Genomic DNA, 13,874 nt, shown 5'->3' with positions numbered 1-13,874 from the left:
GTGGAGAGCTTGAGATTTGTTTTTTTAATAGCAACACAGAAGTGGGGCTGTTAATTGACTAATATCTGTCAGAAACTACCTGATTTCTATCCAAGTCACATCAGTGTATTAAACAACACGGCACTTTATTACATAAGGGCATAATTCTCGGGCAGAGTTGTCACTCCCCTTTGGCATCCTCAAGCACGTGCATGTAGCTAGATCTGCCTTGTCTGCTTTTTTCTTTCCTGTTCTTCCCCCCGCTGCCAAGGGCCCTTCATTCTGATGTGTTAGCACAAGAATCCTTTATTTAGCTAAAATTGATGCCAGTGAATCTTATTTGTAACACGGAGGGGGTCGAATTTAACTGATAAACATAAACGTGAACTATTTCAGACTTGTGTGGAAAACCGTGAAAGTGCAAATTACCGCACGATAGAAGGGAGAGTACAAGGGAGCAGCTATGCTAAAAAGCTACCGCAGGCTGCCGCACCTCACGCTTTCACTTAAGTAGTTTCACCTCTGAATGCAGATGTGGTATTTCTGTTGAGACATGAAGTGCTGCCTCCCGAGACATCCGTAGGAGTACGAATGAGTTCGTCTCTTTCTCAGTCGCAAAAAGGAACTGAGAGTTTTTTCTGTGTAGCAATAACCAATGCAAGAGAAGTGTTGTGCTTTGACTACACCAGCTGAAAGCGTTGCCTTGTGATACGAAATAACACAGTTTGTAGTAATGGGTGGTTTGGGTTTTGTCTCGAACTAATATGCAACTTTAATTTTTATAGCTGGATTTTCGGACACCCCCAGGATTCGATCGTACGCGCAATGCTGAGATAGGCAACAAAGACATTAAATTTAAACATCTGGAGGAAGCCTTTACCTCAGAGCACTGGCTTGTTAGAATATACAAGGTGAAACAACTAGACAACAGAGAGACATTGGATCATAAACCTAGAGTAACCAACATTGTACCAAAACAGAAGTATTTGTCAAAGAAGGTGGGTTCCCAGTGAAGTACCTGAAAGGGGTGAGGAGGTGGCAGTTTATTTTTAACAGTGAATCACATAGCTGGTGAATTATGTATTTCCACTGGCCAGAATGTTATGGATACTGTTCATGTTAGTGTCCGATATCAGACCTGCCTGCTGGTAATAATTGTTAATTTACTGTCTGCTTAACTTAAAAGCATGTGAAGACACAAGGCTAGATTTTTTTTAGGCAGAATGCTAACTGGAAATAGAGTGTGTCACTGGCTGTTACAACTCTTAAGTCTTCATGTAACTGGAAGTATAATCTCTAAAGTACATCAATTCATGTTTCAGTAACTATGGCTCACTAAGTAAATAATGTGGAAGTTGCTTTCTGACTTTGTTTGAAAGTAGTGATGCCTAGAAGTTTAAAAATGGCAATTTTGTATGAAATAAATTAAATATGAAACTTTTGTTCACGGAACTTTAGTGTCTGGCTGCTTACTGTTTGAAGTCATCTTCATGGTTTTAAAAGTGTTAGCAGTGGTGTGCTACTTCAGCCTGTTAAGAAAGACGCGTTATCAGGGGAGCTGGGGAGAATCTTAGCAGCCCTCTCCTTCACAGCATCTGTTTTCTTTCTATTTAAATATATGTTGCAAAAGGAATTCCAGAATCCTGTCAGAAACAAATGTGTAACAAACTAAATTACTACAGGCAGTAAACTTACGCTGTGTCATGGAAATACAAGTAAAGAACATTAGAGGCTAAAGACGCTGATTTTTGTGATTTGATGGAAGTTCATAAAATAAGGCATTTGGGAGTTCTCACTGAAGCTAGACTTATCTTAAAAGGAAATTATAAGCTTTACTGTGCCCGTCATACACTTACGGTGTAACTTTTTGCTCTTAAGTGACAAGCAAGGCTATATTTATTAATGAGAGGTGCATTGACCCCACTTAAGCTGTGGAGGTGTTGGTTCTCTGTCTAAAGACAGGATACAAGTTGATGCAAATTCTGATCCATTGGTAACTCTTGCAGTACAAACGAGCTCTACTTCCCATTAAGACATCGGAGAACCAGCAAAGAGCATGGGGCGAATGTCTAAACTAGGATTTCGTAAATGCGTTCTGAGGGCTCCTTAGTAGCCACAGGTTTTCAGCAGTTGCTTCCTTACTGGAAATTCAGTCCATCTCCTGTCACTCTTCCATGTTCGGAACGACATTGCTCAAGCTCAGAGATGTAACATGTCTGAGTATTACATATTAGTTTGTATCTATCTCACTTTATAATAATGTTGTTGTTGTTATTAAAAAGAGAAAAGTTCTGTTTAATTGACATAATAGAGCCTGCTGGTAAGCACAGCAAAGTACAGCAAGCGTGGGAGCTGCCGACTGTCTAATGTGTTGGGGCAGGCATGTCGAATGTACAATTCTACCTGCCACGACCTAACTGTATTTATACAACTTTGAAGTTAATATTACCCAAGACTAACGTTAATGCTTCCCCCTATTACTACCTGAAGAAAAAAAAAAAAATCTAAAATACACTGATAAGGGCGCATGAGCAGAAGCACTAACTAGCCTACAGACCGACAGCAGAGGATTAAAGACTAAAATGTGATTGTTCAGTTTTTCTCTTACTTTTGAAAAATGCTGCTTTGAGCAAATATTTCTCTCTCTCATCTTGCTAACTTCTATGAGAATCAAATAGCGCAAAAGATGCAAGAAGGTATTTCCAAACAAAACTAACACTCTCCACCACTTCTGCTCTTTGGGCATATTAGAGCTTTATCATGTTGGTTAATTATTAATTCTGCCTCAGCACAAGCTTTGAAAACAATTCTACAGATCTGGTAGACGGGGCTTGCAAAAGTACCTCTTGCGCAAAAGCAGATGTTGGGCATGAATTAACAATCCCAACTTTAAAAATAATAACTGGATAAATACCTAGTTGAGGGTTTGCCATTATTTAAGCTCTTTAAAATTAATCTAAAGATCAGGTGTTGAAATGCACATCATTAAACCGTGGTCAAGACTAAATCATTAACTAATACATTTTATTCTGTTTTTCTTTTTAGACCTCCAAAAGGAAGCGTGGCTACATTAAGAATAAACTAATTTTAAAGAAAGGCAAGAGACCCAACAGGAAGACAGTTTAAATACACTGTTCTGATTGCTAATACGAAGCAGTTGTCCTTGAGATAACCAGTCTTTGCCTTTAGCTCAAGTCATGTTTCACAGCAACATGAGGGTACAGAACCATCATTGGTCCAGATTATTGTACAAAATTTTCAGGCAATGTCTGATTAAAAATATTGGCTTATTGAGAACAGCTGTTTTAGATTTGTAATGTGAAGCAAGACAGAGCTGCTATCCAAGTCTAGCAGCATTTTTTTTTTTTTTTATTGGTACATATTATCCTTCAAATCTTGAGAATTTGGACTGACTGCACCAAAGAACCCTGTAATTTGGTCCTTGGCACATGCATACTTGTCAATCTTTTTTGGAAAACACTGTTCAGCTGAATAGCAGCAGTTTGTAAACTGGAATGGGGAAATCTAAAAATGACTTGTTTTCAACAAGTAGGAGGAAGCAGAGCTCTCTGAAATTAAACTTTGAAAATAAGTTACTCCCATGATTATTTTTCAGCGGTTTCTTTCAATGTCCTTTTACTCTTGCTGCAGGCTGGTTTTGATCTGGAGTGTAAGAAGCAACGCTGCAGTTTTCACAAGAGATGACAGGACAGATGAATTGGATGCTAGTTTAGACTGGACAAGCTGCTTTTGTTTAACATGGGATTGCAGCATTGCTGCCTTACTCCGTCATTTCATAAGGTAGACAAGGCAAATCTTGCACACCGTAGATACAAGGGCTAAATTTGTATCTTAAAAAAATCCGAAACGACAGTAATGAATGCTATAGGAAGATACAACTGAGCACCATGCGGTGGCTGGTGCTTCAGAACAGAAATTAAACTCGTTTAGGTAAATGTTTACATTGGTAAAACAAGTATAGCCTGTTTCATGGGAAAAAGAAAAAGGTTGACAGGTATACAAAAACCCCTTTTCTGTGGCTATTGGAGGTAGAGGATTTGCAAACCTCTTCCCCCCCCCCCCCCCCACTGCCTTTCTTGTGAGGGTAAAAATTTTTCTGGAAATCTGTTTCTCTGCATTTTTATTTAGAGTGCTTAAATCAGTTGAAGAAATTCCTGCTATAGTGCCGTTTGCTTTGTCTGTCTTTTATACTGTTTTCTTTTTCTAAAAAAGTGGTGAAAACCATCAGATTAAATGCACTAAAATATAAACGGAGACTGAACATGTTCACTTTCCAGCTATAGGAAAACTTTATACAGACTTGAAAATTTTCTTTTAATTAAAATGAAAGGGGTTTGCAGTTTGTTTTCCTGCCACAGGTTGTAACTTTTTATAGAAACAAAACTTGCATCAATAATTTGATGTAAAATGCAGAATAGTATGTACCTTTCATGAAGAAAATGTAAATTTACAGTGTTCTGTGAGAATGTTACTGCTGACTTCTTTCCCAAGGTGTAGAATATTTTTTTGATTTATGAACTCATTTTTGACTCCAGTGGTTTACACAGACCAATACTACAGCTGCAACATTTTCACAAAGGTAATTAAATCTGGATTTCTGGCCCCCTGTCGTTTGGAGATTTCATTTTATTTTGTTGCTTTAAAGCTCAATGCAGACCAGTTGTTGACTGTAGGGGAAAATAAAGTTAATTCAAGTTTTGTGTTAAGGGTGTTGTGTCAGTTTTGTTACGATTACCTTGATAACATGTTGCTTATAGTCCTAGTGATAAATGAAGTCGTTCGAACTCCATAATGCGAATCTGCTGACCTCATGAAGTTGCTGTAACGAAGCCACAGCAGCTACTGAACATCCTTCCAGCTTAAATTTATTAAGCCAAAGGTAGGGCCTCTGTTGTGATGAAATGAAAGTGGCTGTAGTATTTTCAGAGGACAGCAGCCATCTTTCTTTCCCAAGCACACATCTGGCAGTGAATCCTTCCAGCATCTGGAGAAGCTCAAGCTGTTACAGTTGCTTACCCACAAGCAGAAGGGGTGATTATGTGATGCGTAATTTGTAATACCTTGCTCCTTCCAAGCAAATCTGCATCCTGCCCCCTCACCGTCGGTAAGAAATAAGCGATCTGACATTTGGAAGAACATCTGAAAGGCAGCAGAACAGATGCTGCTGGGCAGCCTGTGGTTCGGCAGTAACTCAGCCTTGTTTTAAAAAAGGAAATAAAAGGATGCCCTCCCATCCTTAGGTATCTTTACAGTTCTGCCGAGATTGTTTTCCGTCTTCGCTGACAGCATTCTCTTTAACAGAGAAGAAATAAGTGAATCCTGTTGACTTATATAGCATTTTTAAAGCTGTACGAAAGAAAAATAAGCCAGCTACAGGAATCTTAGCCAGCCTGGGCCTGAAGTTTTGCCTACCACCTACCTGAGCTTTCTTAAATCTAACTTGACTTCAAGGCTTCTGCCAATCTTCTGCATTTAAATGGAATGAGAAGTTGAGTCACTAAGGCAGCTGCTTGGAAAAAACAGAGTTACAAAGAAGAACTGGCAGGCATTGTATCGCCTCCAGTGGGTCCTCAGGAACCTGCACGCCACACAGGTTACCCCGGTTCTCCACCTGCCTCCTGGAATTACTCAGCTGAACTGACTTGAACCTCTTCTCTCCGAGAACTGCACCACGCTTGTACCAGCAAAGAATACTAGCGTCTTGTGTCATTAGCAAACATACCTTCCGTACTAGTTTATTTATTTCCTTAGCTACAGCCATCCTTTTGTTGTTCTACTAGGTCAAACTTTGAAGATTTTGAAGCCCAACTGTGACAAAACAGCAAAATCTGAAGTAAAAAAAATGCATAAGCCAGGCTCTGGTCATCAGTTGCTAAGGAACTAAAACTGCACGTGTCTGTGAAGCCAGTACTGCATAAAAGTTCTGCATCACTTAATCATTGCTGCTGAAAGCGGCGAGGGCAGGCAGTACTATTGGCAAGCCCAGAAAAAGTATTTTCACTTGTGGAAGTAATTCCGTAACAGAGGGGTAGAAAAGTCATTAGTTACATATCTTGATAGATATGCTGTACATATCAATCCCACTACGAGTAAAACCTGAAAATAAATCATATTTGGCTATGACTAAAACTCAATAATGTCTTTAAACCAAACGTATGCACGGCTCCAAGACAGGGCCTGAAGCAATGCAGCAGAAGGCAAGGAGCACAACTGGGAAGTGTTCCCTGTCCTGTTTACAGCCCGCGCTGTTTTCCGCTTTGCCCAAAAACAAAGCGTTCTGGCACGGTAGTTTCCAACACTGTGGATGAATGTTTAAAATAAGCCAGAATTGCATTATCTAACACTTGAAAAATGTTGACCAGGATCCACGAAGCTTCTAAGCATGTCTTTCCTCCCCATGCAAGTGTCCACTGCTGCAATAATTGAGAGTTGTATTTTAAGAGGCATCTAATCAAGAATCTCTGTTAATGACAAAGGTGAAATGAAACATGATTTTCAGAAACAAGGGAACACCTTAACCTATTTCCTTTTTATTTGTCAAAATAAGGCACGTGTTCCCCAGCCTTTCCTAAGGCTGTGATGCTGCCCGGCCCTGTTTTCCCTGCATCGTGCTGTCCGATTTAAACAAAAACTTACCTACGCCCTGTCTGGCAGTAGGAACGGGGCAGAAAAACCCCGCAACAACCCAGGACTCGGCTGACAAGCCACTTCCATCAGAACCGTGCAAACAGCTCACAGGCGCCCTGAGCGTGGCGCGCCGCTCCTGGACATCCGAGTAACTGGCACCAGTTAACTAATGCTTCAACGGAAAGAGAAAGGGCATCCCACTGCTAAATGAAACAAATCTTTTATTCATGAGCGTTGTCATTTTAAATTCACAAATTCCGAAAGGAAGGCAAATCAGAAGAGCCTGCCAGAGCATCTTTTAAATGATAAAAGGTATAAATTTTCTTTCTGAACAGTTCTAATTTAAGAAAGAAACAGGTTGCATAGGCTTTCTACAGGTGTGCAGAAAAAAACTGAAGTACATGGAGGTTTTTACATTACAATTCAGAGTGTACATTGGCTACTTGAAAAGGAAAATATTTACTTGCAAGTCCAAGACAGCTATTGGAACAACCTACAGAATAAGGCTTATGAATATTTACTTCTCAGTCCTGTAAAATATACCGAACACGGAACTACCAGAAAAATAAACTGACACTTGTGAATCTTGTTCTGGAATCTCTCGCTGATGGGATCTTTTCAGAAAGGACCATTTTTATGTTTGCCTCTCCCAAGTTGCTCTGGAAGAGAAACAGTGGTAACCGGCATCAGGGGATTCTTCACAGCATCAGAACAAAACAAAACATTTATCAGATCCCAAGTGGAATGTTCTCCGCATGCAGAAACAACCAACCATGCAGACAGAAAAAAATCTTCAATAAATTACAAGCATAAAATTATTCAAATTTCTCCTTAAAAGAACAGCTACAGCATCTCTGTAGCCTCGACAGTCATACCATCAAAGCTGAAAGAGGTCTACTCTTTCAGGAGCGCAGGCCTTCATGCCTGACAGAGAGAGGTTTCCCATGGCTATTTTCAGTGAGTATGTGGCTTGTTCTTTGGTGTGTGAAAGTCAAAAGTTCTGGGAGGATGTTCCGTGCGTTTAATTCTGCATTTTTCGATTGTTCTTTGTGGTGATACTACAAACTGTATGAATACTTATCAGACTAACCTCTCGAACGAGAGTGGATCCATTATAAAGTTAATTCTTGCAGGTGATAAAGTACTCATTTTCCTGATGATACTTGGTAGTAGTTCAGTGATTACTACGACAGCATCATTTTTGTTTCGTTACAGAATAACATCAACTATTCCTAAAAATAAGATTTTTCTTTTTCCTTTAAAACAAAAAAGTGTCAGTTACAAAACCAAGCTCACACAGTCCACTTTTTTTTTTAAAAAATAGGATTTAAATCATTTATAACATGAATCTTTCTGATGTGCAAAAGAAGTACATACAAGCAGACAAAATCGCATTTAGGAGGAAAAGGAGCCACCCCTTCATTAAACAGAGATCTGAAGTTCAAATGTAAAGAGCTATTAAATATTATGTCCGAATGAACAACTAATGGCATGTTTCCTTGTGTACACACCTCTGTTTAGCCTTCCGAGTTGCTCAAGAGATTTTAAAATCTACCAAAAAAAAAAATTATAAGATGCAGGACGCACAAGAACAGATATAAGCAGTGCTTTGACCTAAATATGTTTGTGTAATATCTATGAAGCGTAAGCTAGTGTATTCAGAAAGCGGACAAAAGGCACAAAATGAATCAGTACTACAGAAAGGTAGGCGTCCATGCTACTATATGTTAGAAATATTGTGGTTTCTTTATGGGGCACTGTAAAAAGCAGCACTGAGCAGAAGTCAGCACATTTCACACGTGCCTTTTGTTGTCACTTCTCTCAAAAACATCTTCATTTTCAACAAATACGAACAAAAAAGCAACGAAGCTTTAACACGCTTTCAGAATCCACTTTCTTACTGTCACAGCGGTTACCCTACAAAGCAAGATCAAGCTACAGGATTGACTGGGGCAAAAGCAAAAGAAATCAGAACGCAGGGCTGCTTGGGGCCTTAACAGGGGATTAAGGGCTCCGACCAGGCGAGCTCTGCCTTAATTTCCCAGAGCAGCGCACAGAACCTGCCTCTCGGCTGCTGGGGACAGCTTGCACCCGGCACAGCGGGACAGGACTCCCACCCGGCCTCTCCCGCCTCACCGCACATCCCGGCATTTTAGCGTGAACGCATCAGCAGTGGTTGAACTTAAAAGGCAAGGCTGTGACCTGGGGCGCCTCAGGCACAGCCCAACGCCGTCCTACGCCTCTCTTACGCCGGGGTGGAAAGCTGAGGCAAGAGTGAGCTGGAACACCACAGCTACATCTGCCAGACGGGATTTAGCGGAACACGTAACCCAAAAGCGTTGGCGTGACAGTAGCCAGAGAACATTACACAGCGAGATCAAAATGACCAGAGCAGCCGGCTCCATGGTGACCAGAGATCTACTGAACAGCTGGAGGTATGAACAAACAAAAAAGCGAGGACAGAACGGGTTAGTGCGAACAATGTTCTTGAGAAGGTATTGCTACTTCTTACGAGACGGCAGAAAATTCACACTCGTAAGTGACAGGAAACATGCTCTTAAATCAGCATCCCGAAGAGCGAGCGCGCTGTCAGTGTATCATTCTGATGTCAAAGTGAGTTACTCCATGACTGTTTAGACAGAATGACTGCCATTAAGTGACACATCACATTTTAAGTGCAAAACATTTTTGGCAAAAGTGAAAAATAGAAAAACCTTAACCAGTACTAATAAAAAAGTATTTTCTTAAATACTAGCATAGGGCCTGATCCTGCAAGCACACAACTCGGGGAACCCCAGCTGAGTCCAGCCAGAGTTCTGTGCCCTAACACTTAGAGGAAAAGGTCTTTCCATCACTGTTAGTGTTTACACTTGTTTACATGTAGTGTAAATAATACACGCACAGACACATACACACTGCGTGCATGTATGCGCGTACATACGGAGGTGTGCGTGTGTGTTTGTGTATCCACACACACAAAATGGCTCCTGAATAAACTTGAGCTTGTGGTTATTTTGTGATGCATCATTCACAGTATATAGCTTCTCGTTTGTATCTTCTGACAACAGGACCTATTCAATGACATCTTGAAGTTATATACTGTATCATTTTAATGCCTTTAAGGTGAAGTGGCGAGGCAACTGCTCTATCCCGTCAATGGGTCTTCCAGAGAGGATTCAAGTACAGCCAACCATCGCCCTGCAGGAGAATTAGGGAGAGTTTACAAACAAGATTTATACATACGGGATCCGTGTATGTCCACATAAAAGCTAAAATGATACTAACCAACACAAGAAACCCATCCCTGTCACCTGAAAATTCTGTGCTTAATGAATTTACAGGTAATCTAGGTGGGAGGGGAAAAATTACAAGGGGGAAGAGAAGCAATGGGAAGATGCAACAGATGAACTGCTGGTTTAAATAGCTGCGCATACTGGCTAACATAACACCACAGTCACGTAATAATTCCGTCAGTCGGTCTTATTTCCCTTCCCCCTTTCCTCTAAGAAAGGGCAAAGACGAACTTAGTAAAATCTGTTTCATTTCAAGCATGTGAAACCCAAGACCGCGTTTAAGATGTCCATGCTTACTCATATTGGATAAATATCCCTAGATCGTGTTCACTTTGTATGCTGAGATCACGATTAGTAGGAGATGTGAGTACACAGCATTTGCAAATTAAGGTGTGGATTTTAAGGTAAGAAACATAGGTTTAAGGGCCTAACATTAGGCACCAAAACCTCAGGTTAAAATAAATCTAACTGAAGGAAAGTAAACAAGTTTACGATATGGACATGGAAAAATCCATTGCTCCTCTTTAAGAGCCAGATTCCGGCAAAAACAGAATTTAAAACCATCGGTTGTATATAACAACACTAGCCCATGGTAAAAACCACAGACAAATTTATTTGTACTAGCATCCTCCTGTACGCAGAAACACGCTACAGGGTCTTTAGAACAAGGCAATGAAAGTACCTCTTTGGCAAAATATTTTGGTTTCCACGGGGCTGTAAGAGCCGCACGTTGCCTCTCCTCTGCTCGCTGTCTCTCTTCGAGGCGGTGCTTGTGTTCTGTTGCTGCATCGATATTGCCTTCTTTCAGAGAATTGGTGACGTGTTGCCAAAGGTGCCTGCGTGATGGAGAAGGAGCGCAAGCGCCAGAGTGAGAACCCTTCTGCCGCAGCCGAGTGCCGGGCTAGACAGCAGCAGGGGGAGAGGCGGGCTGACGCCATGTTCTCCATGCCAGTTTTGCAAGTCACATAGCTTGTGAACCATCGCTCTCCTAGGGTATGCATCGCATTTGTGCACCAGATTTTCAGATTTGCTCAACTCCCAGTATTTTGCCATGCAAGTCAACTTTCTCAATAGCTTTGTTCGTGTTCCCGACTCTTCACAACCTGAGCTTTTTTTCCCCAAAGCAGACGGATTTATTTTTATCATTTCCTGTTCACATTCTTTACGGATGATCCACCCCTAAATGGCATGGGTTTATTCTGTGTTTATTTGCAGTTAATTTTTTTAATTATAAGGCCATGTTAGCCAAAAGGCAAGAGTACCTTAAATTGGGACACTGATGGTTACTGAACGGAGGAACTGATGCACTGATTCCAGGGAGCCCTTCTAGGTCTGTGCTCTGTATTCCCAGTTAACAGTAATTATCAGCCTATAACCAAACTTGTTTTTCACGTGACTGACCGCATTCGGATGTAATGCCTCCTCCCACTATATGAGCCTAGCAGAAACGTGGCCCAGAAAAATACTGAGAAGAAACTGACTGCAGCTTCCACCTATTTCCAGGGGTGTTTAAATGAGTTTCTGTTTACAATCTGATAAACTGCATATCCTGCAGAAACACTGGCTAGTTGTCATTTGCTTACTAGTACCCAAAAAATACAATAAATACGCTGCAGAGCTACTGGGTTCCTGATTTACTCCAACCCTTCTGTTCCTAAACGACAGGGGAAAAATGAGTTTGTGATAAGCAAGCACATCTGGAAAGTAGGGAAAAATGGTATCTGACCCTGGACAATGACTCAAGGCACACCTTTGCACAATAAAGAGAACATATTTACAGATAATAAACTGAAGCTTAACTCATGTTTTTAAATCCTCCAATAAAATGTTCCTAAATTCAATAAAAATATCGATTTTTCTGAAGAAAAGCATCATCAGTTATTGCCAGTGAACAACGGAATAAGTTTTTTTCTAATGTACGCAGTCAGAGTTCGGCATGTGATGTGGGTGCTCAGAGCCTTAAAACCACACACGTGTGTGTGTGATTTACATTTCACACTGCATCACATTTTACATATTTTTACGCATATATATGCATTCTAAAATATATAAAACATGAAATTCCAGTGTAAATTATAAGATGCAACATTACTTGCAATAAACTAATTTGACTACCATGTTACAATCTCTCAAAAAAGCAGGTGAAAACACTGCATTACCATTTTCCAAATGCTCATTAAAACGCACACGAGCATCTTCCCCCTCTACAAAATTGATGTCTATGTCACTATAATGTAATTTATGTTCCAAAGCACCAATACACAGCTTCAGCTATTTGTGCCTAGATTTATGTGCTGCAGGAAGCGAGGCGTTTTTGAACCACACCATTTATAACTGCAGTTTGCTTCCCTGTTCTGTTCCCGTCCGAGGTCCAGAAGGAGAACACTGTAACACCTCTGCCCTTACCTTGATTCCAGCGGGCCTTGCTTTGCTATCGGCCTAATCTTTTTCCTGATAACAGGCAGTTTGTTAGTGTCAATCACTTTGGTTTCTCCGTTGCTGTAAGTAAATTCCAGCGTACCGTTCCATTCTCCCTGTGCCTTGCATACAATGGTGTTAGTGGGATTGTGTTTCACTTCGGCTGTAACCCTAATTCAAGAGGGAAGAAAAAAAAAAAAAAACCCACAGAAATAACTGGTACCATTTATTATCAGCATATGAAAGCACTGCCACAGCTAAGGCTACAAGCAGCTTTCTACATCTACAAAGTAATTTTGCAAGCAAAGGAGTGACGCTGTCTCCAAAAAGAAAGACTGAACCCAAGAAAGCTCTGCTAACACAGCAATAGCTTTTGGACAACGTTCTCCTGAAGCACAGCAGTAACCCAACCTAAAGCTCTGACACTCAGCTTTAACCCAGAACTGTTTACCTCATCAGCCTGAAACACAACTCCGGACATTCATGTGACGTTTTCAGTACACATGCTATTTTCACACCTGAACATAATGCTGTCAGATACCTATGTCAAAGATTTCAGGTACCTTTATTTCCTTCTTTAGCTCTGCAAGTTCACTTCTCAGCTGCTGAGAGGCAATGATTAAAGCTGCCTCAGTGGTCCGAGAACTGGTCTGAGAGTGAGCAAAATAGACAGGTAGGACTGGAAAACCAAAATGCAGGGAGAAGTTTCGTGCGTATGTGTGTCTATGAACACGCACACATGCGCTTCAGCAAGCCACATCAAGTAATCTGTAAACTAATACAGCACAACCTTCCCCAATTTTCACCCACCCTGATGGCACCAATTGTTAATCTACACCTTTTAGAAAAACCCCTGTCAAAACAGCCCATGTTGATATTTGCCTGAACACAATACTGAAATGGCTGACACACATATGGAAGAATAATTAGATGAACTGAAATAAAACAGAGGTAACCATGCAAAAGCACAGGCTTCTCATGGACACTGCTACAGTCTCCAGCAGAATGAGAAAGAGGTCTGTGTACGTGAATGATTGGGTCGTCAGCTTTAGCATGGAAGTAAGACAGATAGCTATCTTGCACAGTGCCTCTTCACACCCTTAATAAAGGGGAACCAAAGACACATAAATAATATTTTCATCATCTGGAATTTCAGTGCAGAAGTGCAAGGCCCCAGTAGGGAGCTACCGCTATGGGCAGCGACACTTTCGTTTCTCTCCTTCTTACAGGAGGCCCACCTGGAAAACCGGTTCGTCTACAAGACTCACACAGAAGCAGCAGCTGGTGTAGCAGAAATACTGCCTTTTCTATGTACATTTTTCTGATCCTGCACTTACAGCAATTTTTACAAGCAACAAAGCCTGGAAGAATACATTCAGTTTAGTTTAATGAGAGAAATATATCCAATTCAGTTAAATGACATAAAACGTGTAACTACAATAAACTGTGCTCTAAAGCTGTAAGTCATCTCAGACACTAATAGGAAAAGAAATTCAGGTATCTGTCTATAAAATACTTCCACAGAAGAACCAAACA

At 40.8% G+C, this 13,874-nt stretch overlaps 2 protein-coding genes across 2 annotated transcripts in view; one reads left to right on the top strand and one right to left on the bottom strand.

Annotated features, from left to right (window-relative positions):
• STT3B (STT3 oligosaccharyltransferase complex catalytic subunit B) overlaps positions 1-4,706 on the top strand; it is a 53,903-nt gene extending 49,197 nt beyond the window's left edge. The window contains exons 15-16 of the mRNA XM_087770810.1: positions 765-977; positions 3,025-4,706. Coding sequence (XP_087626936.1) covers positions 765-977; positions 3,025-3,105 — 294 coding nt within the window. The 3' untranslated portion in view covers positions 3,106-4,706. The remainder of the gene's footprint in view (positions 1-764; positions 978-3,024) is intronic.
• A 2,125-nt stretch (positions 4,707-6,831) lies between these two features.
• The window catches only part of OSBPL10 (oxysterol binding protein like 10), a 122,394-nt gene continuing 115,351 nt past the window's right edge, over positions 6,832-13,874 (bottom strand). The window contains exons 10-12 of the mRNA XM_087770775.1: positions 12,327-12,509; positions 10,603-10,756; positions 6,832-9,825 (exon numbers count right to left, since the gene is read on the bottom strand). Of these exons, the coding sequence (XP_087626901.1) occupies positions 9,781-9,825; positions 10,603-10,756; positions 12,327-12,509 (382 nt within the window). The 3' untranslated portion in view covers positions 6,832-9,780. The remainder of the gene's footprint in view (positions 9,826-10,602; positions 10,757-12,326; positions 12,510-13,874) is intronic.

Source organism: Nipponia nippon, unplaced genomic scaffold, assembly GCF_047370975.1.
Source record: "Nipponia nippon isolate SJK-2023a ecotype South Korea unplaced genomic scaffold, ASM4737097v1 scaffold_1, whole genome shotgun sequence".
Classification (NCBI taxonomy): Eukaryota; Metazoa; Chordata; class Aves; order Pelecaniformes; family Threskiornithidae; genus Nipponia; species Nipponia nippon.
This window is presented reverse-complemented; position numbering and strand designations above follow the sequence as displayed.